This window comes from Pagrus pagrus, assembly GCF_965226575.1.
Source record: "Pagrus pagrus genome assembly, chromosome: 10".
NCBI lineage: Eukaryota > Metazoa > Chordata > Actinopteri > Spariformes > Sparidae > Pagrus > Pagrus pagrus.
This window is the reverse complement of record NC_140194.1, coordinates 9,466,292-9,492,061: the sequence shown is the minus strand read 5'-3', so window position 1 is coordinate 9,492,061 and position 25,770 is coordinate 9,466,292. Positions and strand designations below refer to the sequence as shown.

Below are 25,770 nucleotides of genomic sequence, written 5' to 3'. Positions count from 1 at the left end.
GTATGTCAATTGTTGGGCAGGGTAGACAAAGACCAGTTTATCTCTGCTGTGCTATTATGTGTGATTTATCTATTGAATGGCCCATAATGAGCAAACACTGTACATCTTCAGACTATGCTTTTGAAGATGAGACGGACTCAGTGCTCAGAAGCTGTTATGTGGACGGCTGAGAGATTTCAGCTTTTGTCCGCCACATACAATAGAGCTGTTGCACTAGTGCGGCACAATCAAGACTCTCTGGTAGATGAAAAGTACACAAAATGGCCATCCGCAATCAGGCGGACTAGACGACCTAGACGAGACGTGCAGGGGCCTCTCACAACTTAGGAAAGATTCCATTCAAGCAGCCTGCACAGGACGAGTCTGAACATGTTTTTACAAATCTGTCGGGCCAGGCTCGCTAACCTATCCTAACAAAGAAAAACACTTCACCCAGCTTAGAACACCGGTTGGACTCATTCTAGTCGTAGTATTTGCTTTTATGCACTGACATAATAATGACTGCGTCTGGTAAAGCAATAAGTCAACATGTGAGGGGGGGAGGGAGGGTTTGTCTCAAAATTAAATAAATGTGATCACATCAAGGCTAGATATAACGACAGGCATGAAGCCTTCCAGAGGCAGAGGAGTGACTCGAGATAACACAAGTAACACAAGCTAAAGAGGGCTGAGAAGCCTCACATCAAAAGGAGCAAATAATGACAGGAATGATGACAGAGGGCGGGAGAGGAAGAGTGAGAGGGAGAAAGGGGGATGAGAGTGTTGGGGGAGGGCGCTCTGATGGACCCTAACAGGAGGGCTTGGGGATGTCTATATGTTTATGTTACAAGTCAGCCGCAGCCACAGCCTGTGTGCATTGACAGGGTCCAGACAGAATGCCTTTATCAGAGCTTCATGAGGCAGCCCCTGGGAACACGCTGTCTGCCAGCACAGAGAGACTCCCCACTGTCAGGCCCACTCTTCTCCACGAAAGGCGCAGGAAGAGAGCAATTCCCACACTAGCAGAGCCTCCCCCACTGGGCTCGGATCTGGACAGACACTGGAGGCTCAGCACTGTCCAAAAAAGGAGAAACTATCACAAATATGCCTCCTTTGAGATTAACATCTCATGGTCTCATCATGGGGAGAGGGGACTATCTGCATTTAGGCATCATCTTACTCCGCTCCACTGCATCGAGGGGGCTTGAGCTTCACGTGTGTCTTTTAGTCCACATCAGGTGTTAATTGAGCTCTTTATCCGAAGTTAATTTTGAAAGCGGGGAACTCTGTTCGAATCTGCTAAAAAGCCATTGCAATCCGTGTCGGGAGTTCCTGATGGACCCAGAGAGCCATGCACTGGGAAATGATAGCTCACTCGATATGGAGCCTCATCAGTTAGGCTCACATTCCTTTTCATATTTTCTTGTTTAAGCAACCCAATTACACGATTTAAAATTCAAAATCTAATAAGAGATATGAAGCATTATTTAACTGCAGCGGATACACATGCAAGGTAAATTTTGCCAGAAACACAGCTCCGGCAGGAAATAAAGGAGGAAACCATATTGGCTTTCATTTCTAAAAGGGAAAAACAGACAAATAGATGTACTCTGAAGTATGCATCAAGAGGCAGAGCTCTCATGATTATCATTATTCATGTGCTTTAAGATTCTTGAAATCCTCCATCTCCTTAGCGACCAAAAACTGAAGTCCTTCCTACATTAATCATCTGATGATATTTTTTTATCTTTGTTCATTTCTCTTTTCGACCGTGTTCGTGAGTGCAGAAAAAACAAAAATAAATAAAAGATCTCCTTCTGAAATGGAAAAGCATGGGCAAACTGGGGACGGACTAAATGAATCCTAAATGTCTACTGATTAGAAAACCTGTGTGAAATCATATTCTCATTTCAGATAAAATTGTAAAAGCTTCCTTTTAAGGTGCTGTAATGGAGAACCAATTTGATCTCCCGCACAAAGGTAAACATACTCTCGCAGACACGTGGGGTGTTATCAAAGGCTGGAAAAAGCTCATTTAGCATCATTTTAATTAGAATAAACGGTGCCAAATTTGAATTCTCAGACTGAATATTTTTCAAGTGACTTTTTTTTTTTTTTTTTTGACAAAGATAAGAATTGCATCTAAATGAAAGACACCTGTGTTCCTGGTGAATCATCTCACATGCGGCTAACAAACAATTTGCCAGGATAAAACACAGAAACGCTCTCTGGGGCTTTAATGTGCGGTGGCTCGTCTCATGCACGCCACAGATCATGACACGGGCAGTCTGTCTGACTGGTGTGCTCAAGGAGACCCAGCGGTGACTGTGGACTGTTGGGTGAGAGATGGAGCAACCCCCCAGCCCAGTCTAGCACCCCCACAACCACCTCCTCACCCTCCCCTCTAACTCCCCTGGGCTAGGCTCTGGGAGCAAGTCAACCCCAGACCAGCACTGCCAGCCGGGGGGCAATGAAAGGGCTGTTTCATCTTCCCTGTTCGTTTCTGTTGGAGATCTATGGACTTGTTTTGCCTCTCTGTTTCTTTATGTTATGATTAAATATTGTCTATCTGCACAATTGATACCTGAGGCCAAAGGGAAGTCACTTTGCCCACACATAATTTGTAAGCTGTCTCTTTCCCAGAGGACAGATTTGTTCACAGGCAGAGAATCTGTTCTGTATTATCCTGCTGTAACACTGCCTTGCCTTTCGTCTCTCTTTAACGTCATGCCTTCACATTCTTGCTGCTCTGTCTGAGGTTTAAATATTTCCTTCCTCAAGGGGGAAAAAAAGGGGGGATAAAAACATATTTGAGTGGTAATCATAACCTTCTCAGAGGGAAAAGCCTTTATTCACATGTTACAGGAAAGACTAGGGGGAAAAAAGCAAAGGCTTTGAAGCCATCAAATTTAACACTGATCACTCTTTAACCCCAAATATTTTTAAAGAAGACTTTGATAGGAGGTGTAAAGCTACACTGCTTGATCTAACTGCATGATATCACATTCAAGTGACAGCGAGACCATAACAAGACTTTCAAATAAGCCACTTTAAATTAAAGCTGACAGCTTAAAACAAACATGGGTGACTGCTTAATTAGTAAATGAAAGGAGATATTTCATTTCCACGGAGTGTGAAAGGGCTTAGGGAAGCTCACGGAAAACCTTTCAGAAAGCTTTAAAGAGGCGAAGGCTGAGTTCAGAAACATGTGCGACGTATTGAGACAATCTTAAACCTCCCTCTAAAGACGCTGCCGTTTCCTACACTAAAAGAAGTAAACATTCCTCTCTTATAAATTGGGGTTTTAAGGTAAAGACAAATGTAATAACCATTCTATATGAAATTCGGTGCATAAACATAATCCGGTCCGATTCTATATTCATAAATACACTGAATTCTCTGGACCACTGTTGTTTGTTTAAGCACCAGTTTGCCTGTTTTTTCGAGCAATGATTGCAGGTCCCACTCTGTGTGTGCAGACATATCATGCGAGTTTCATCTGTGAATTAGCCCATCCTTTCAGACAGGATTTGGTGGATGTGCCTGTGTTTTTAAAAGAATCTGGCTTCTTTCGTAGCCCCAGGTCATCACAACAGAATATATTGAGCGCATTATGGATATGAATCCTGGGCCTAGACACGCAGCGCAAGGGTCATTGCTCGGAGGCTTTGCGTTAGCTCCACACTTCATTGCCATAAAGCAATAATACACATCCCTGTTAACTCTTCCTTCTTTACAGAAAACAGTGGGATGAGTATAATTGAATATTATGTGCTGTGGGGAAGTATAATTTTCAGGCTACTTAAAGATTTCCTGTTGTTTTGTTTTTCAAGAGACACTAGAGAGATATATTAATAAACATCATCACTTATGATTTCTCACAAACGAACAAGTGAAAATGACTGATAACCTTTAGGGCAGAGTATAAGTTTACTGCTGTGTTATTGTACTTTGTTCATTTGTTCTGGTTGTAAAAGGTCGTTCCTGTCGCAACTATCACATTTAGACAATGATGATACGAACAAAATAGATTTCATCACCAGCATCTGTGTGCAAAATCTAATTGACACTGCTGTTTAGATTTGATTTATAGATTTTAAGAGGGTGGCAGTATCTCAGCGGAGTACATTTGTAGAGTGACACTGAATACCCAGAGGAGCAGAATAAAGAGCTACATGCTACGACTGTTTCATAGATGTTGCCCTCATTTGGGATGCAGGAAAATATTTCTATTCTTAGTTAGAAAAGAGCCTCTGAGAGGTAGCTGTCACTGTGACTGTGAAATACTGTGAAATACCAACTAGAACCTGTGTGGCTCGTTGGTAAAATTGAGTTCATTTGTATCAGAATCGCAGCTTTTTCTGCTAAACCAGGAATTTGTACTCGCCAGAAGCAAGGCAGACAATGTTATGTGTTTGATTTAACCTTGGTTATTCAGAGAGAAATTTTCTCAGACAATTTTTACACAAGCCCCGGCGTAATGTTAAGACATTCAGTGTTTATATTCAACCTTTTATTTATAGTGAAAAGTGATAACTTGCCACCAAAGCATATTATCCCTTAAAATGTTAGAAAGAGACAAGATAAAATACCTTCTCGTCTTCCTCCTCGTCGTCACCCATGCTCATGTTCACCTAAGAGAAAATAAAGGGTAGTGGGTGATTTCAAACGAACGGGACATGTGGGCACTGGAGCATTTTTAACAAACACCTAGTAATGAAATTTTCTTTGAGTACATTCACCCCTATTGGGAGAGGCTTGTTTCCATAGAGACTGCATCACAGGGGTGACCTCACACAAAAGGAGAGGTGAAAGAGGGCCTTCCTCACAAGAGCACTGTCACACCAAAGCAATCTCATTTCTCCACAACATAAGCACACAGAAAAACAGAAAAGAGGAGGGAAAGAAAAAAAACACATTTAATTTGGATGCTGTTGCCTAGATCACTTTATATCAAGTCATCCCTGACCCCAATGTGGTGCACACTGTGACATTGCCCGGGAACAGAGCTGTGTCATTGCCGGCCAGAGGGTCACAGAGGGGTGGCAGAGTCTCCACACTGGATATGAGGGTGAGCATGGGCTTTAACATTGCCCAGGGACGGCATCTCTTTGCCATCAGCCATAAACACAATCACCGGGCCGGGTTTGTTACTTTGGGGAGGGTGTGTGAGCAGGCCAGGCCCCTGGCTGGCCGGTGAGAAGGCTTACAACACAGTGAAATTGGGGGGCAGTCAGAAGTGTGAACAGCATTAACCTTCACAGACATGTGTAGGGCAAACATAATTTCCATAACAGTAGATAGAGATAGTAGAATGCAGTGTGGAGAACTATAGTCCTGCTTTTACAGATGTGCTGAGACTATATCAACAGACTGTAGGCTATACATACATTTACAGTGATTCAATTTTAGTGGCTTATTACTGCTTGGTGTTTTATTGGGCCTCTGGAGACAAAGTAGAAACTAGTTTAAACAGCTATAAAACATGTGGAACGCTGCTACAACTGACTGCACTGTGAGGTGAATTTATAGAACAGCTCCTGCATTATATAATATACATGCAAGTGTAAGAGATGCTAATTGGCATTAGAGCTGCAACCATTAAATATTTCTTTTTTTTTTTTTGTTGAGCAAAAGAAATTAGTTGTACAACTACTTTGATAATTGATTCATTATTTAAGTCATTTTTAAAGCAAAAATGTCAAACGTGTTGTTTCCAGCTGCTAAATGTAAGAATTTGCTACTTGTGTTTGTCATTTATGATAGAAAATTAAGTCTTTGGGTTTCGGTTGACAAAACGTACCATTTAAAGACGTGTCTTTGGGCTCTGGGAAATTGTGATGAGCATCTTTCACAATTTTGACTCAACAATTAATTGTGAAAATAATCAGCAGATTAATCGATAATGAAAACAATCGTTACATAACTGTCAAACTGCATTTGCCCATTGTGTCCCCAAAGGATTTTATTCCATCAGGGTGTGAACAGAGTAAGGTTAACATATAGATTGAATTTACACTGTAACAGCATGTGTCTACAGATGCGTATGGGTGAATACTGAAGAGTTCGGAGTCACTCACTAGGTCCTGGTTGGAGCTGGCCTTCCCTGCAGAGAGCTGGAAGTACTGCCATCCAATGAGCAGGAGCAGGAACAAGGGCAGCATGAAGAGATCCCAGTTCCACACTGTCACGAGGAAGATCTAAAGAAGACAGGACATGACAGTGTAACGCAAAGCCCATCACGCTAAAGCAAGGACCCAGCTTTCAAATCTCAGCAAGCTCAATGCTCCCAAAACAAAATATATAATGGATTTAACCACATCCTAAATCTCATGAAAAGCACTACAGACTGTAAAGCCTCTGAGATTTACAGCCGATGGCAACAGATTTTACTCTTAGTGGTTTGAAAGTAACAGACATTCAGGGACAACTTTTAATATCTTGAAATCCTATTTATATACACCAATAACACTGCGCTGGCAGAGTGCCTTACTGCAGAACAGAAAGTATGACATGGATAGGCATGGTATGCTGTCTTTTAACTAGCACATCAAATCCTCTTAGATTCGGAGGCAGCGAGGCTCTCTGACGAGGCGCATATGGCAACTGGAGAAGCATTTGCAACATTTACCCCCTCCGTGGCGATGATACTGAGAAAAGCCAAGACCCCTGGTAGAAATAAGATGGATCACACTGAATGAGTAATCCCTCATAATTCTGTAAAGGAGTGGTGCTAAGCACGTTGCACAACACCCACTGCATTTCACAGCAGAGCACTAATTGGACGGCTGCATTTAAACCCATTTAGTGACAGCCTAATGAGTCTGTCTCCAACTGAAATTATCAGGAATGTGTGAGGAGGATCACACCAGCAGGTTGACAGGGATGAAATAAAAATGTCCCCCACAGCAAGTTGAATCTTAAAATCTATTATAGTGTGATTATGCGCCAATACACCCAACATATGGTCCACTTTTACTTACCGCAGACATCTTTCATAATGTAAAATCTTTCTCATTCTTCACATACAACAGTTTCTCTAATTAATGCGACCATTACAGCAGTTAGATTCATCTTACTTTCTTAACAAGTTGTTGTTTTTTTTTGCAAAGTTCATATGAAAACATTGTGTATAACTTCTAAGCTGAACCCACATGATGCTAGCACTGTGCAGCCTAGGCTCACAGAGCTGGAGGCTGCGTAGAGTATGAACAATATGTTCGAGTTAAGCCCGAGACAGGATGTGAAGCACTGGGGCCTTCAGGCCTCAATAGCGGGCCTGTAAACAGCAGACTGCTCCTGTCATAGCAACCATACAGTGTCCGTGCATGTTGCTCTGGGGGGCGATCTACCTACTGCCACACCAGGCCTAGGTTCAAATGGCCACCAGGGAAACGTGAACCATGAGTAATGCAGACAACACTGTGGCCTAGCCGCCCTAGGCTTCACTACTGTACAGCTTATTATCCCTCAATATAACCTGGGAGATGGCGGGTGAGCCGAGGCCCCATGCGGAAACACGGCGGGATGACCAAGAAATAAAGGAAGGAACAATGTTATTTTTCATAAGAGCTCATCTGAATTACGTATCCGGCATCAAACTAGAGCTGGTGGGGGATGAAAAAAGGTAAACAATGAATATGCATGATGTGCAGAGGTAGCTGCAGTACATCTCCTCTCTGTTATGAATAACCTACGTCATGTGTTGTCACCTCAGTTCCCATGAGGCGGTTCTAAAGCGACGCTCCCCTCACCCCAGAGGAATTCAGCTGGACAGGTAGCTTGTCATATTCCCAGTATTCTCATAAAAAAGCGAAAAGAAAAGAGGGGGAAATGTGCCTGGAAACTGACATGAGCCCAGCAGGAATGTTGAACCTCCTTGCCCTCCCTGCAAAAGCTGCTACATTAACCACTAAAGTCTAATTGCTTGGTCTCTGTCTTCCTGTGCAAGTCAACAGAGGGAGCCAATTCATTTCCACCCAGGGAGCCGGCAGAGAGAATCTGTCACAGGTATTCATAATCGCCCACTAATGCAAATTTCTGCTCACCGCGTTCTGGCTCAGTGGACAAGATAAAAGCCTACAGAAATACAATGCCTTGTGTCTAAACTGAGTGCTTAAATGAGGGTATAAACCAAAACTGTCAGAAATATCTTCTCAATTCCTCCCTCATGGTATGTCAGCCCATGTGTTCAGGATTTACATGCTTTTTTAACACTAATAAAAACGACGGAGAGAAACATCTGGGAAAACCTCTCGGATTCCTTCACTCAGGTGCACAGACTGAGACTCTGCCGTCAGATATCCCGCGGTAATGAGCAGAGGCAGGACTATACCTTCCCCTTGTCTCCTCGCATTCTCCGGAGTTTCTGTGAAATGGAGACAGAGCTAATTCCCCACTAAGTGGTTTATGTTTTATTAGCGAGCAGCTGAGTGATTAAAGGACGTGTTGGACAAAGTGCAACCTTTCAGGCGTAAGTGTAAATTTGTATAAAAAATAATCCACATTTTAATTGCCGTCAGAGATGGGCTACGTTTCAGTCTTACTGCGGATTTTTTCGTCCGCCTACAAATTACGCATGACAAGTTAAACCTTGAAGTTTTTAAACACGGCGACGCTTATATGTTTCGCAAACGGTAAAACAGTCATTTATTTAACCCGGAGAGGACATAAAGCAGCAAACAAAAGCAAGGGAGGTGATAATTAATGATATACCTGTACATTTAGGTTTACACACAGCAGAATTGGATAACGAATGACTTGTAATTGAACAAGTGTTAGTATGTATGTCTGGGAGGAGTGTCTCTAATGTAGAAAACCTCCCTTGACAAACACCATTTAGCTGAAAAATGTCTGTATGATTATGCACGGGGTGCCTGGGGAGAAAAAAAAGAATGAATTAATAAAACTATTAGCACACGGTGGAGTAGATGATGGAGATGCACTCTCCTTAGCCACCTGTAAGCGCTTGGAGAAGGGGGCAACCCTGGGCAGAGCAATTCTGCCAGCAGGGTTAAGAACAGCCTGACAGATTTGTTTTATAGTGCCATTAATATGATTCCACTAAATGCATTCTGCGCCTTCTCATGCAGATCCCCTGGCCAGCAGAATCCAGCACCTAATAATAAAGCACTCAGCGATTAAAAGTGTGAATAAAATAACTTAAAGCTGAGCAAGCATGGCAGCTCCCACCACCCACACTCTCCCAGGAGAGGGAGAAGGGATCGTAGCAGGAACAAAGGGACAAAGACACCCTCTATAAGAGTTTCTACCATCCTGTAAATTGATTAACAGAGGAGGGGGTGGCCCGGTCTACCAACCCAAACTAACTGACTGGCAGACGCACCAACAGACCGCATGGCTGCCAAATGCTCTCCCTATACACGAAAACATAAACGGGATATAAATATAGGCTTTACCTCAGTATAACACATAATACTGTTCGTGAGCCAAGTTGATGTAAAGTCGCAGCACATGGGGCCACACAATATCACTGCTGTTGCGGCTAACCAAAAACACCCTTTCCACTATTTTCATTTTTTTTAACATGGCAGATTACAAAAATACCCTCATTTTGAAGACTACGTACCATCCAAAAACACGTAAAGATGTAATCTTGGCTATATCTTTACTACTCTCTTCAGTTGCACTCCACTTGGAAAGCTAAACAAAGCGAGAAGAGCGCCAGCCAGCATTATGAGGGTCAGTCATGGGGGCTGTGGACGGATGCCAGATTACGTGAATATATACTGAAAGAGTTTAACAAGGCTGACTACAGGCTGCAGGGTTTGTGTATGTATGTGTGGTTGTCTGTGTGTGTATGTGTGTGTGTGTGCAAGAGACGGGAAAAGGACAGAACCCGTGCGGGTGACTGTGTGCAAGTATGGCATACACAAAAATTAATCAAATAAATTCAAATGATTAATATTTTGAAAATAAATCAGAACCTCTACAAAACCTTGAATAGTCTTTACTCTGAGAGAGATGTTCTTTTTCTGGGTGAAATCAAGGGCAGTAAAATTAATCTGCATTACTTCCTCAATTAAAATACAAAAAAAAAAAAAGAGATTAATAATGAATCAAAGGCACAAGTAGCAGCTCAGCTCACGCAGGTCTTTTTTTTTTCAGCTGGGCTGAAACAGAGTCTGGCTGAGGGCTTATGTTGGGGACAGGAGCGGCAGGCTTTAAAGTAGCTGTAAACGCAGAGCAATGAGACATGTAATTTGTGTTGAGCTCGGGCCAGTGTGGGGACAGGCTTTCAGGGGGTGTCGGAGGCAGAGGAAGCACAGATAAGATTTCTCTTCGGGGCAGGTAGAGTGTGTGGGCAGCTATGGTGCTCTGAGCTAACGCTGAATAAATATTTCACATATGCTCAGCTCAAGTCTTATCGACTGGGGAGAGAGAGAGAGAGAGAGAGAGAGAGAGAGAGAGAGAGAGAGAGAGGCTTTATTCGAGTGAGTGCAATAAAATGGGGAATCTCATGTCCCTCTTCAGCGGGGCGAAATCGGTTGTGGACGGTCCTGGAGTGTGATGCAATTTACAATTCAATTTTTAAAACGGATGTGGATTTAGTAACACTGATATTTACTGTACTTAAGTTACTCAAGTTGTGTTTAGTTCTCCACTTTGTTTACAAGTATTACTTGTAAGTATTGCAAGTATTATTACTATTATTTTTCTGTATGATAGCTTAATAAAAAAGTACACATTTTTAGTAATAAGGCCATAGCCAAATATAAATATAAAAAAATATATTCTTTAGGTAAATAAAAAAATAACATAAAAACAGTACTATATGGTCCAATTTCATTTAATTCAATGTTCGGAAATTAATTGTAATTTGTAAACAAAAGGTTTGCCATAGCAAAATGATAACAAGATGCCACAGCTTACAAGGACGCCTGCACAGTACAGTGAAACAGTGATAGCAGCTCTTTATCAAAGCACTGAGGAAGAGCAGCCGTGCGAGGCAAGGCATTAGCATTTGCTCACGGGGCCAGCTCTGGCCGTTGTCTCCCCAACTGTCTGACACATGCCAGGGCCAGAGTAGCACCAGTATGAGGCTGGAGCGGGGCAGTCGGCGGGGGCCCCGTGGTGCCTGTCATTGGTGGCTACGCTGACCCCACACTCCGGCACTGGCCACTAGTGTTTAATCCGTGTCGGGAGCGTTAACACTGAGCGACCTCCTGGGTGACAGATCTGCCATGCGAGCCTTTTCCCCTGAGGAGGTGGGGAGGGAGTGGCATGGACTCTCTCTCCCTGTCAGCTCGGCTCACACGCACGTTAACGCGCCGGGGCCAAGACCGGCCCCGGAACAGCCATGCACGAGGGCGGACAGGTCGCCGCCTCAGCTGCCTGGGGAGAGGTGTCCTCTGTGACTAGGAAGGTGGCGAGTATGTTAAAGGCAGTCATTATGATATGGCACACACAATGGGGTTAAACACAGAGCATACTTCATCTAGGCTGAAAAAAACGCATAATAGTAGAAGTACATCAGATGCACAGACAAAACCGTGTTTTCTCAGGAGTCAATATGTTCATTCAATCAGCAGCAATTAGCTTCTTTGTACTTAAAGTTAAATAAAGTGAAATAATTGTTGATGTAAAAAGAATCAAATGTGTTCTCAAAACTGAAATCCACGCCCTAAGACATAGAAATAAGGAGTAATTTCAAAGCTCTAATGAATTAGTGAGAGAAAACCTATTAATCCCACTAATAAGGGGACATGTTTCAAGGTTACACATCCCAGTCAGCCAACCTCAAGAGCTATCAAGTGACACATAGCCATTCAGGGCAGCCAAATAATAATAACACTGTTAAATCAGGAGGCACTGCTGAGCAGTTTACAAGTAGTCATAGCCTATCATTTAATAATTAATAGATCTCAGACTCAGACAAAACCATGAATACACCCATCACCATCACTGCCATCATTTTTTTTACCCTACTAGACACATTCCCACTGCGAAGTCTGTGAGAACTCTCGCAGCCACGGAGATGGAGAGTGTAACCCCCATGAGACTGAAGAAACCCACTCCTTTAAGGCCTCCAACTTTTTCCAACAGAGACAAAACAGATGCAAAGCAGAAACAAGGAGACAATTCACAGGCGTGCTCAGTCCTCTCGCTGTTCTCACAAAAGCTCGGCCACACTGCAATGCAGCAAACCACAAACAGTCCGATCCAAGACTCACAAAGCGTCTCATTTTCAGGGACAGTGTTAACAAGAACAATTATGACAACTCTGATTATGGCTTTGATCTCGGCCAGGCTGGTGTTCTGGTTAATGGCCCCGACTGCTGTGGCTCCACACAGGTGGTCTCCCCGGACCTCTGGAGTCAGATCTGACCCTGTCCTGCCCTCATCTGGGGAGACGATGATTCTATCAGCTCCCCAAAAAAAGTGCCCGTTGCAGCTGCCAAGTGTGTTTACAGCTGCACGGCATCAAACATTCATCAAATGCCATCTTTACAGTGTGTGATGTGAGGCAATCAGCATTTCACAGGCTGTCAAATGATGTCTAAAGCGGTTGCTACCTGGCAGTGTCAAAAAGAAAACGGTTCAAATACTCTCATAAGGTATACAGGTTTCTTTCTAGTCTACCTCCTGACAGATGAGGTACCTCATATGTTAAAATATTAATTCTACTTAAATACTTAAAGCGGTCTAATGACAGCAAAGCTCAAAATCAGCTTTCAAGTGTAAATGATCCTTTTTCTTTTTTCTTTTTTTTTTTTTTAACTTTCATCCATTTCATCTAAATCAAAATTGTTCTCAACTTTAAAGTTCTGAAGCAGATTAATTTGGCCGGCTAATACATGCTCATTTAGCTCCTTTTTTTTTTTTTTCTTCCTTTTTGGTGGAAGAAACTTGTGTCTCTCGGTCTAATGCACAGAATGGAGGATTTCACTCCAAGTTGTTCCCACAAATGGCTCCTGTTGGGAAAAGTAACTGATCTCCTCGGCGTCTCCGTTCGCGTTTCCAGCAGTGCTGTAGCTCCATCTACAGGTCCCGTTCTTGTGTGCAGCAAAGAACTCTGGGTGACCCCTCTGCAGTCACTGCTGATGTATAGCACATTCATCTCGCTCAGTCTTAGTGAAAAGCACATCTAAAGGCCGTTATTTTATGAAGATTTTAGCTGTCACATTTCCTCTCTCTCAGAGAAAGGAACATGCTGTTGTCAAACTCTTGAAAAGCGCAGATCCTAGGCTCATTACTGTAGCATAAACAAGAAGAGGAGGAAAAAAATCCAAATTTCTTGTTTGTATTTCCATTCACTGATGAAAATGTTTATGAGGATTTGCCAGAACTTTGTTTTAATGCGTGAGAAAGATTTTTTCTTTTCTTTTCCTTTTTTTTTTTTTGCAACATTACCTAATTAGAGAGACTCTATTTTAAAACTGCTGCACATTGGTGGAAAATCGAAGGCGACTTCAAACGCTACGGACTCTGCTGATGAGATTGCACAATCAAAACAAGTGACCTCCTGCACTCGCAAACAGTGACAATCCTGCAAGTATTTCCATTCCTTACAGAGTTTCCTCTCACACACAGCAACGCTGAGCAGCAGCATAAAACCAAATAAACCATCAATCTGTAAATGCTAATTTGATATGTTCCTGGATATGCAGCTTTCTGATTGCCACTCATGAGGGAAAAGTTATCTTGATGTGAACAAAGAAGACTTCGGCGAAAGAGAAAACTAAACACTGTTTTTCCTCACTCTTATTCACTTGGTTCACGTGAACCAGAGCAGTGATCCCTCATGCAAAATTTGAATACCTTACACACCACATACCAACAACCACTTCATAATGCATACATGAATCTACATAAACAGGATACAAATGTAGACTGCATGCTGTGTGGAGGTCAGAAAATTGGCCTGTGGGACTGAGTGATATAATGGCTAAGTATTCCTGGTAAAGCACTACACGAGCGTCCCGCAGTCCCAGTAGAAACCACAGCAGCGGTAATGCATTACAGGATGTATATGGTGTAAAAGGGTAGGACTGGTCTGCCTGCTTGATAAATAATGTATTGTAATGTATATTAAAGCTAGACCCACCACTGCAGCGTTTCCTACCGGCATACCCTGAGAAGCCCTTGTGCTGCCTGCCACTGTGGAAAAGAGCAGACACTAGTGGTATAATTATGCACATCTGAGAGGCAAGCAGAGGCCATCTGTCAATGTCTGAATCAGTTACCTTATTACCACTGCCTAAAGATATAAAGATAGGAGTGGGAGCTGCTTTCATTAAGGCACATGGTGGCATGCTGCTTTAGACAGCTCCAAACACTAACTTAATTGCAAATGATGACTTGGAGGTGGAGAGAGGAGGAGGAGTGGCTGTACAGTGAGCAGCCTTGGAGTGGGCAGGGGCACGAGTGTGGATAGTGGCATGGCACCGACGCAGTCAGCGAAGACCTCGTTGTTGCCCTCACTCAGTGTCAGACACTAGTTCAGAGCTTTCTCCTGTTACTATCAATTAGAAGCCATATTTACATGTGATTTGCATGTTTGACCGTGATTGTTGAGAATATAATGAATCATTGAAAAAAAAGAACTTTTCACTTGTTGAACTCTGCTGATGAGTGGGTGATGAATACACAGTGGCAGATTCACTCCGGGCAAGCACCTTCGACACTTAGACTATTTGAAGCACAACTCATCGCAGACAAAGGCGTACTCTGACTACTCTGTTACTGTCTGCTTTTAAAAATATCGACCAGTGAGCTGATGTGAGTGTCTGAAAAACAGAGCGGTTGTTTCCAATAACAGGACTAAGCGGCCACAGACAATGTCACGAGAATTACCGTCTTCAGATGACACACGCAAGCGACAAAAATAAGATTGGGAAGCACTATGCTACAGTAACGGTGATCATGATGAAAACGGTGCGTGTGTGAGTCTTTTTTCCTTCATTCTAAGATCTCTATTTGTGTGCCTGACTTCTAAACAGCAGGTGGAGTAGAAGTGGAAATGAAAGATTAGAGTGTGCCACCACACACTCCCATCGCCTGCGGAGGATCTAATTATAGGTGGAAGAAGATGGCCCCATCCCGCTGACCTGTCACCTGTCAGCCTGCCTATCCTCCTGCTCTCCTGCCCATATCCCTGCCTCCCAGTCTTTCGCTATCTACCTTCGTGGACCGCACTCTTACCCAACTGTCTCCCTCTTTCTCTGCTCCAACTTTCTTTCCCAGATAGTAGCCTGCCTCCCACTCTATCCTTATACAATCGCCTGCATTGTTCTCCGTCTTCCTGTCTGTGTGTCTGCCTGCCTGTCTTGCTGTTCTAAAGGCTGTGATACATTGAGCCCGGCCATTGCCTGGAGGGATTTGCACCTCAGGATCAGTGAGAAGGGCTTATAGAATACACCAGGTATGAATTGCATGTCATTCTGAGACAGAGCAGACAGAAGAAAGGCGGTGAAAGGAGAGTTCTTCACACACCCTGTCTGTGACCGCTTCCTCACCCTGACACGGCGCTGGCAGGGGCTTTCATGGCAAGTGTACACTCTTAATCATGACATTACATGTGCTGTACTGAGGGGGGATTCACAGGGTGATTTAAGATTATTTAAGCTTAGGACCTTAGATCACATACCCTCATTAAAAACAGCTAAACAGAGACATTTAAACAAGGTTCAAATCTCGGAGGCAGAGTGTCACTCCTCCACCCAAGGAAGCTGAGACTGTGATCCTCCTTACACCGTCCCCCGGGTTCGGAGGCTTTGCTAAGAAGTCAGATGTACAAACGCCCAAACCCCACCCCCTTCAAATGCACTCTAATGTCATCAGAACTGAAGGAAAGCCAAGTGGGGTTTGATTTAAAGGATAAAGCACATCCATCACATACGCATGGGATAAAAACAGAAGGCAACCATTGTTTTTCATGGGAAAAAAGACTTGCCGAGAGAAAACGGCTAAACCAAAGATTCTCCTCAACATCTAATTCACATAAAATGAAAGAGTTAAAACCGGGCTGCAGTGAAATGGGACAAAACTTGTTCGCCCCAAGGCTTAAAGAGAGTTCATTAACGTGAGGCAATGACTTACCAGAAAGGCTATTAGACTCCGTTGCGTGCTCTCCCATTGAAAACAGCTTTTAATGTACTGTAACGTGTACAGAACTGCTGTGCTGATTTTGCGTACCCGATATATATTCCGGGCAAGAACCTAATGGGAAATAATTGGAACAAAACACCGGTTAGTATTATTTGATACTGGACATAATGGTTATGACTTTTTCAATGAGGTTGAATCAGCTTTACAATCCCTCATTTACTACTTGTGAGGTTAGATGTTTAAAGCCAATTAAACAAATTACTTTGAGTATGTCCGATCCAAACTGTGGCCATGTGTAGCTTTGTTGTGGCCGCTTTATTAGTGGGATGTGAGGGGAACATAATGGGCGAGCTTTCTTTTGTTCCATCTGCTAAATTCCGATAAAAACATCAATAGAGATCACCTTTTTGGAGAACTTCAGGTTTTCCTCCATTAATTTCGTCTCCTCTGGTTGGAAGGTTCTGATACCAGCCCTGACCTGGAGCAAAAGAAAATAATAAATAAACGCTACAGCTTAACTACTTTTTGACTTCACAGTATATTATATAGAACATTATCACCTTTCTAACAAGCCTGAACACGTTTGATTCTTACTTTGTTATAGATGACTTCCAGCACCAGAGTGATGGTTCCTTTTGATACACTTCCCAAGTCTTCTTTCTTCAGGAACAGACAAATTTCCTGCCCATTCTGAACCTATTAGAATTGGAAAAAATTTAACAGATATTTTACGAGGTCAGACCTTTACAAATGTAATCCTGTCACAGAAGTAATGCACTGGCTGATCATAAACAATCTTACAGTCAGTAATGGAATGGCCACTTTCCCCAAAAAGTTTGGGGCTTTGTCTCCATTTTCATCGAGGACGGTCAACTCCAACACATCATGAATGTCCTTGATGGGGCTGTAACACAAGAGTTGAGAATTATTTCCTTTATATTCAAATATACATTACAGAATATGTTGTTTTTTTCTCCACATGTCTTACTTACAATGTAAAGGCTTTGCCCCAGTCCGGGTTGAGGGACCTGTAGATCGTGTGAGTTTGAAGTTTGCTGTTACCGAGTTCAACAACACAGAAGGAGTTGCTTTTTCCTGAAAATGACAAGGAAGTATTTTAGTTAAAGTCCCCCTCCACTCAAACATGTTTTTCTTCTTGTTTCTGCAGTTGAAAGCTTCACTGTGTGGAATGATGCATGTGCAGAATTTGACACTAGAAGGCTATTTTCTCATACATTACTGAAAGTGTCAATTTTCTCTGCATGATTTGTGACTTCACAAATAGTTTGGAAGCCAATCCTGGTCCTATATTCAATTTGCACAAGTGGGATGTGAGTCTGGGGCCTCCAGCACACAGAGAAGTGAAGTAGCAGACATTGTGTGTCCAGCTGTTATGGACCTTTGGAAATAAAACATAATACATACATACATATTCATATACTCTGGAACTTTAAATGAGGCAGAACGAGTAGATTTTAAGGACTTTAACAAGATAACTGAACTTTTTTGTGAAAAACCATCATCAATCAGACACAAATTATTATTCAAATTAGAGTAATTTAAATACATATTTAAAAATGCCTGAAGGGTAGCTTTAATGTGAAGAAAAGTCGATGAACATGAGAATAGGAGACAGAGAAGTGGATTGTTGTTATGGATTACCATTGAGGTCTGTTGCATGAAGATCATTTGCCCTTATAACCTTGACCTGAAGGAAGCCAACTTCATCCATACACTTGTGTGAGTTCTTTAGGCACTGAAAAAAAATATTCAAAAAACATTTTTTGAGCATGATCAATAAGGTAGCACAGAAAAATGCGTTCTTAACACCTGGTGTATAACACAATTACATTGGTATTAGCGTAAATGTATCTTTATAAAATCATTACTAATCATAACTTTACTCTTTACACATAGAAATAAAAAAGAGCTTACAAATTTCTCCTTTACTGTGTTTCTCTCCTCAGGCTTCTCCAAGGTAGCTGTTTCAATGTCAGAGATGGAGACTCCCCAGCAGGGTCTCAGGGTGACCAGAAACACCAGTCTGCCCTTTCCTGGGTCCAGCACATGATTGTAGAGCTGCCTCTCATTAACTTGAAGTCTCGATAGGTCAACCTCAAACCTTAGACACAAAAGGAAAATAGTTCCATTGAAACACATAAGGCCAACTAGTTCTGTGGAGGAGCCAATGTGAGCAAAATTTAACACTACCCACCAGGAAATACTCACATCCCCCATGATTCCTCACCCTTCCTCCCTCTCTTAGAGCACACCTCCACCTGCAGAGGCTCCTGGTTATCTTCAGACTGATTGAAGTCAAACTGCTCTCTCCACTGGGGATTGGCCTGAATGCAAAGGTTCTGAGGGCAGTAAAGACACAGATTCAGCACATACAGTACTGTGCGAACACACACACACACACTTTGACGCATGTCAGGTTTAATGCATTATCAGGCTGAGCAGCTCCTGCATGACAGGTGGATTAAGTCTTCATTCAGTTCAACCAGAACAAGGCAGGAGAGGAGAAAGAGAGGTGTGCTGTGTGTATGTGTCTCTATTTGTGTGTGCTTGTATGTGTACACCTCAGTAGCCACTCTGGGATTGTAAACACTGACAGCTTCCAATTAGAATCAGCTTTGTCCAACAAACAAACAAGCAGAGAGGAAAGCGGAGAGGTTTACAAAGAAATAACATGACAACACAAGACAAGTGCACCATAGAATCATCAGGGGGGAGGCCAACAAGTACAGGTAGATGAACAGGGCATGCTGGGTATGCAAATGAAGGCAATGAAGCCCAGCACCCGAAGCACAGGGAGAAGTGAGTGGCAGCCTTGCCCAGTCTAATGAGCTGCCTCTGCCATGGCCCAGTGAGCCAAGGTGGAGGTGAGTCACTGACAGGCACCTGCTGAGAGGGAGAAGCGGGGAAGTAAGAGATAGGGGCTGGGAAGAAGGATCTGAAGTATAAAGAGCAGACATTAAAAAGACTGCGGAGCAGGAGGAAAGGGGAGTGTTGAAGAAGTGGGAAAAGAAAAAGACTTTTAAAAATTGTCCAACCTTGCTCTTATACTTCTGATCACCGAGGCGAAGGCGGACGTAGATGTCGCCGTGGCCATACTGCGGCAGGTCCTGTCCCTCCACCAAGGTGATACCAAGCACTCGGGACCACATCTGGTTCTTCGGCTGATTCTTGTGCGTTTCAGCAGGTCGCTGAGTTGGTGCGGCCTGGTTCTGCTGCAGGGCAAAGATACACACAGACAGTGGCAGTTTTATTTTAATGTGCGCTCGCCTCTGTTTACCTGCTCCTGCCTCTGCCTGGCACCTCATCATGCTCACAGAGTGCATGAAAGTAGGACAAAGGTTTACACTATACAGTACATCTCTGTTGGAGCACATTAGCACATCTCTACTGACAGGCAAGCCACACCATGGAGGCTCCTGGAGAGAGAGGAAGAGAGGGACGTCAGCGAGCAGCCAGATGTCCCTGGCTGTGACAGTCCCACTCATCACTGGCTCCCAGACTGAGTGTGGGGAGGCAGGACACTTGGCATACTGCACCAGAGACAGCAGGCAGCAGTGAGTAATGATGCAAACCACACAGCTCTCTCATCAGCAAATTATGCATACATGCAGTATGTATGGCCAGCATCTGACTTTACTGCATGTTGGCAAATTTATCCTGTTTAATTCAACCAGAAAAATATCAAATCTCTTCAACTGAAGCGATTCGACCAAACTAACAATGATGTTGTGCATTCAAGAACTCTTTGGAAATCAAGGACAAGCCCAGCAAATAATCCACTTCTCCTGCCGTGTGTCACAGAGGGAGTGAGAGAGGGAGGCCTTGATATGTTTCCATGTTAGAGTTCCCGTGAGGCCGTGCGGTGATAGGCCAGGGCTGTAAAAACAAACAGCAGAGAGGTTGTGTAGGGCTGACTGTAATTAAAGAGCAGGACCGTAATCTGCTCTAGCCTCTTTGATTGCCCAGCTCCTTCGACTGCCCCGGCGACGCTGCTTCAAACAGCCCCACTACAACTCCCCTGCCACTCCGGCCCCTCCTCTACACTACGGGGTCACAACCCACATTGCCACCCAATCCGGAGGGGATCAAAGCACATCTCAGGGACCTGAATTAACATGGAATACCACAGGCACAGCCCTATAAATATCAGCCCCTTCAAAAGAAGAGGAACAGAGGGAGTGGAGGAGCGATATAAAACAGGCCTCAGCCAAGTCATCCCAAGTGTTTATCTTGGACACATTTCTATCTCAGCGGCCAATAAAACAATTCCACTTAACTGTAAGTGGCCCCTAAAGAGAATCTATTCCTGGTCCTAAAAGGGCTGTGCGATTGCTTCCATATGGTGGGACAGCATGGGGACAAGCACGATGAGCTCAGACCCAGGTCCATTTGGCTGGTACCTCAGCACTGTCCATCCACAGCTGTGATATTACATCCTAACATCTGGGTTATTGCCCGCTATGCCTGGGAATTATCAGCGTTGCCGATCTTAGGCATCCCACACTGGCAACATGCCTCGAACAGCAGAGCACCCCGCCACCACCACCCCTCCCACCCCTCTCCCGCTTCTCCCATACGCCCCCCTCCTGTTTGAAACACTATCACACAGCAGAGTTTTACTCAGGCACTTGCCATTCCCTGTCTCTGTGGTGGTAACACAGAGGGAGAAAACGATGTTCTGAAAGAGGGGGAGTGGAGCTGTAAGAGCTGGGTATTCAGCACTTCCAGGATAGGTGTTAAATGCAATAAGATATTGTACGTTTGTCAAAAATGAAATGGGAAAAAAATGGCATTGTTACATTGTTAAATTAGCACTGCGATTTAGGCAGCAGAACATTGTGAAGAGTCCCATCACACATTTCTGTCTCCCTTTGAGTATCTTTAACCATCTGTAGTGGATAACCTACAATGTGCATGAAAATGGCTTCATTCCTTTGTCATCTAATTTCAAATTGAGATTGTCTACTGGACCATCAAGAGACTGAACAGTGGCAGATGCAGTGACTACATAGGTGTGAATATAAACCCACTCGCTGCAGTGTGAGTCCCAAGCAGCAACCCTCCTATTTCACTCTGAATCTAATTACAGCTGCAATATATTGAAAGCCACTTGAGAAGAGATGGAACTTTGTTTACTACAAAACCAAATACTGCTCTATAATACTCATCTAAGGGCTCTTTCATGAGAACATATTCAGTCAATATTATTTATTTGGGTTTTGATCAGAATGTAATATCGTACCGTACTTGTTTCACAGCAAATGATACCACTGAAAATATAATATGCAATGCAAAAAAGCTTCAGTGTAAAACCACAAAAGAAATAGGCTGTGCTGAAACCAAGGTTACACACAAAAGCCTGAGTCCTGAGCATACACCTCATTCTTTGTTGCACCATAGTACAGTGAGCTACTGCCCCCTAGTGTTTTAGATAAGCGTAACTGTCAGCGTGTAATTTAGAAATACTGATGGCATTCTGGACACAATTTAAAAGTGTAAAAGTAAACGTAAAGATATACAAATCCATACCTTATTCTTCTTTTGTGGCCATCTCTGTGAGAAAAGGAAGAATTACATGAATCAGTACAAACAATTCAGGGGAGACTAGGGATCAACAAATACTTCTCATATCAGAAATATTCTTACGGGGCTTCTTTTGATGGTGGCATCTCTAAACATTAGGCAGACGTCAACCAAAATAACGCCCATGTCGTCTTCTTTACTTTTTGGATCATCGAGATGCAACTCCATTTCATAAGTTCTGTGAGGAGACAGAGAGGGCATTAAAAGTGATGATCACTTATTGATAACTTTATGATAATCTATACCCTAAAATATTATTTGAAAAAAAGTATTATTCCTCACTTGTACAATTCCAGACTTTTCAGGGAAATTGTGCTGGAGCCCATGAAATCATCAGAGGTGCGATTTTTATCATAGACCTGCAACAACATTACAAACCTCGTTAAGATTATAAACAGATATTGCGTGCTATGGTACGAGACCACTTTTGCATCTTCTGTTCAAACAAACAATCCCTACCCGAACTTCCACGACATGCTCTCTGTCTCTGAGAGGATGGGAGAAGGACTCGTTCCACCGTGGATTCAGGTTTTTATAAACCACTTTGCTTTTGTACAGCTGTTTTCCTTCAAGTTTGAACTTCACATAAGGATCACTGGTACCTACAATCAAACACAAAATGGAGCAAATCAGAGGGATCATGTTGTGCTACACAAGCAATAATTAATACACAAGCACAGAGTGTAAAACGCTGATTTCGTAGCAATCTACAGCGAGCACGTATTATTAAATGCTAACTGTGTTTACTTTGTGTGGAACATATTGTCACTTTAAAAATGTACCCTGTATGAAAACACACACGTACACACCCTTCCCCCATGCTGGTTGTGTGAGAGACTGAAATATATGAGGAGGAGGTGCACCCCACACATGGCAAAAACAGAGGGATGTAGCTGTTTAATTGTGAAAGAGTAGAAACACTCGCCAGCATGAGGCAACCAGAAACCAAAATCTAGAAGCAACCAGTGTTAATCTCCCAAGCCTGTTAAGAAAGTCTGTCTGCGAGTGGGGTGGGGGTATGGGACTTCTTTGTTTCTGCAATTGCATGCAGATTGGCCAAAAAATGAAAGCCAGTCCCATGCCTTCATTTGTATAGGGGAATAAAGGGGTGCTTGAGAGAGCCTGCAGGGAGGCTTGAATCACATGACAAAGGCCCTGTGGGGATGGGCTGTCAGGCCTGTCAGCTCCCCACTCCAAATGAACATCTCGCAAAGGCAGGCAGGACCCACAGCAGCTCCACCCTGCCAGCCTGTGACAGGGAAACCTCCAGGCAACTTGACAGGAGGAGAATGTGGCAGCTAGCAAGGAGAAAAGCTCTGGCATGACTGAGAACGGTGACGATGGAAATTAATGGGAAAAAAGGGGAGAACAAAAACTAAGGAGTGGGGGCTGGTGGCGTGGGTCCTTTCAGAATATGTAATGACAATGTATGCCATTGGTGAGCCTTTGGCACGGTGTTTATTGTTGGGCAAACAGTGGAGAGACAGGGGGCGTGTGGGGATTGCATCATCATGGTGCCATCTTGTCAGGGAAAGTAAGGTCTCAACTAGCAGGGAGTAGGGCACTGGGCTCGGAGGGTCCTCTGCCACCGGGCAGGAAAAAAAATTGTTAAGCATCTTTCCAAGAAGGACGTCCTTTCACCATTTTGATGTAAGGTGACTTCCCAAAGCTATAGGGGCTACAGCAAAGTGTAATTTTGGTTAGTACTGCAGCATAGCCTGAGGTTCACATTCTTTGATTGGATGAGAATAATATAACTTTAAAATATTGTCATATCACAATTTTTCTATTATGAAATGCATCTATCACTCTAAAATGGCCACTTTTAACTATTATTTTTACTTTAAGTAAGACTAAATATGCAAGTCAAAAAAATTGCCAGTTGCAGTAATAGAAACACTTAATGAGACCACACATGAATTTTCTCACATGTTGTAGTTCCACTTATGGCCACCTGATGTCACTGCTTTTCCAACAAGAGCTCTACTGAGCCTGGCCCTCAGGGACAGGTCAAAATGAGTGGCAATTAGTACTTCACACTTGTGTATCTTCTTCTTTCGCTTTCTCACAGATCAATATTATTGACAATGGGAAGTCAATAATCAAAAAAAAAAAAAAAAAAAACTACAATAACACCCAATTATGAAAATCTGCTCATTGAAATGTGTAAAAATCTAAATGATCTTTCAAATACATGATTTTACATCTGGACAAGAAAATGAATGATTGCAACCAAAATCACAGATCAAGATTAATTTCTATAGGATGATTCCATTCATAAATTTAGTTTAACAACCTCAATCCTCCTATAGAAAATCAATACAGACTCATTTTCAACATGAAGCCTGCAGACATTAACAAAATAATTCAAGAGGAAAACGTTTGGTAATTTGTGGGGTAAGCGATAACAATGCCTCCTCTTTAAAATCCATGAGCCGCAGGCTTTGTTTAGAGACAGCCAGGAGGGAAGAATTATTAACGTCTGACTGTCAATCAAATTTAGCAAACAATCCACCACCATCACTCCAGGAATACCGTTTTAAAAAATTGGTTCCAGCTAGACTGCAGTACCAGTGGATTCATGTACAGGTCATGTAATAGTACTGATTGCTCTATCCCAGTCTGTCTTTTGTCGTACTGGTCTGACTGCATACTTCTCTCGCATTTTTTTTTTCCTTCTTTGTACATACACCACTCGACAAGAGACGCCACTCTCACAAGTCAACAGAAGCATTAACTGAACATAGCCCATCTTGCCTTTACACACAACAACACATTTCCTCGTACCAGCGTTCCACTATCTGATTGGCTCATGAACACAGCAAGATAAACAAGATGTCTTCCCACCACAGTATATGTATGTGCAGTGTTTTATCAGGGGCTCACCCGGAAAAGCCAGCACAAAAAAAAAAACACATTCTTTTAGGGTGTACATGAAACCTGATATGGTATCTCTTGATCTGGTCTGATCCATCTGATGGTGTTTCAAAAATTCCCACAGTCATGAGAACAGTTTGATGTTAGCTAATAAAGAGCTAGTAATTATCCTCTTAAGGTCTTAGCGAAACAGGCTGTGAAAGGCCAGGACTTATGGATCACCTGCAGTGTGTGGACCTACCGGAGCGCTTGTCTCTGATGACCAGGTTCCTTCCCTTTTTTAGGTTGATGTTCAGGAGGTATCTCTGGACCACGACAGGGACTTGGGCCTCAGGCCCGGTAATTATCATCTGCAGTAGAGAGAAATTCACATTTATAGGCTGTCTTATAACTGATGCTTGGCGTACTTGGGCACAGCAGTCCAGAGAGTACTCACAGAGCTGTCCAAAGGATCTATCACACTTTCGTCAAAGAAATCAGCCTGTTCACTGCACATCTGCATAGAGAAGAGTTGCAATGACTTTTGTACGAAACATCAGAATGCAAACACAGTATAGTAGAGTCAAGATAAGTTTTTCTAAGTTTTCCTCATGACTATAGATACTGTTTTAGTGACACTTTATATTAGGGCACACACATTCACCATTACCTTATTGCTAGTTAGTAGCATATTGGCTCTGTATTGGCTATTATAAAGCACTAAATAATGATATTCTACAACTACTAGGCCATTAGAGTTTACTAGTAGAACCTGTGTGGGTTAATAAGTGTAAACTACTAGTGAATTAGTAATAAGCAAGACCTCAGTTAAGAATGGGGAAGATATTCTGAGTTAGAAAGACTTAATTTAGAGTTACTAGGACAATATTAACACGTCTAGCTTCAGAACAAACCATATTTCTGAAGTTATTATTATTATTATTATTATTATTATTATTATATATAATAAATTAATATCATTGAGGATTGACTATTTTTGTAATATTCTTTTAATTAGTATACAACAACTTCCTTACTTACTATCAAAAATCCATCAATAGGAATTTAATTGAGAGGAAAAACAGTTGTAAAATACAGCTCATGCAAATCAGGCATTAATAAATTAGTTTTAATAACAGAGCCACTATGCTGCTACTTACATGTAAATGCTATTGAGGAACTACTAAGTTAATAATAAAAACGTGTACCTCAAAATAAAATGTTACCAATGTTTGTTAGTGACACAGCTAATGTGAATAC

General features: G+C 42.6%; 1 protein-coding gene across 3 annotated transcripts in view; it reads right to left on the bottom strand.

Moving 5' to 3' along the window:
- mctp2a (multiple C2 domains, transmembrane 2a) overlaps nt 1-25,770 on the bottom strand; it is a 35,315-nt gene that overhangs the window by 4,683 nt on the left and 4,862 nt on the right. For all 3 annotated transcript variants that reach the window (XM_084363271.1, XM_084363272.1, XM_084363273.1), the window contains exons 3-19: nt 24,968-25,027; nt 24,773-24,881; nt 22,114-22,256; nt 21,937-22,013; nt 21,718-21,832; nt 21,601-21,624; nt 19,107-19,283; nt 18,280-18,410; nt 17,986-18,172; nt 17,713-17,806; nt 17,043-17,145; nt 16,852-16,954; nt 16,645-16,746; nt 16,454-16,528; nt 16,042-16,161; nt 6,060-6,179; nt 4,572-4,613 (exon numbers count right to left, since the gene is read on the bottom strand). In XM_084363271.1, coding sequence (XP_084219397.1) covers nt 4,572-4,613; nt 6,060-6,179; nt 16,042-16,161; nt 16,454-16,528; nt 16,645-16,746; nt 16,852-16,954; nt 17,043-17,145; nt 17,713-17,806; nt 17,986-18,172; nt 18,280-18,410; nt 19,107-19,283; nt 21,601-21,624; nt 21,718-21,832; nt 21,937-22,013; nt 22,114-22,256; nt 24,773-24,881; nt 24,968-25,027 — 1,782 coding nt within the window. The remainder of the gene's footprint in view (nt 1-4,571; nt 4,614-6,059; nt 6,180-16,041; nt 16,162-16,453; nt 16,529-16,644; nt 16,747-16,851; nt 16,955-17,042; nt 17,146-17,712; nt 17,807-17,985; nt 18,173-18,279; nt 18,411-19,106; nt 19,284-21,600; nt 21,625-21,717; nt 21,833-21,936; nt 22,014-22,113; nt 22,257-24,772; nt 24,882-24,967; nt 25,028-25,770) is intronic.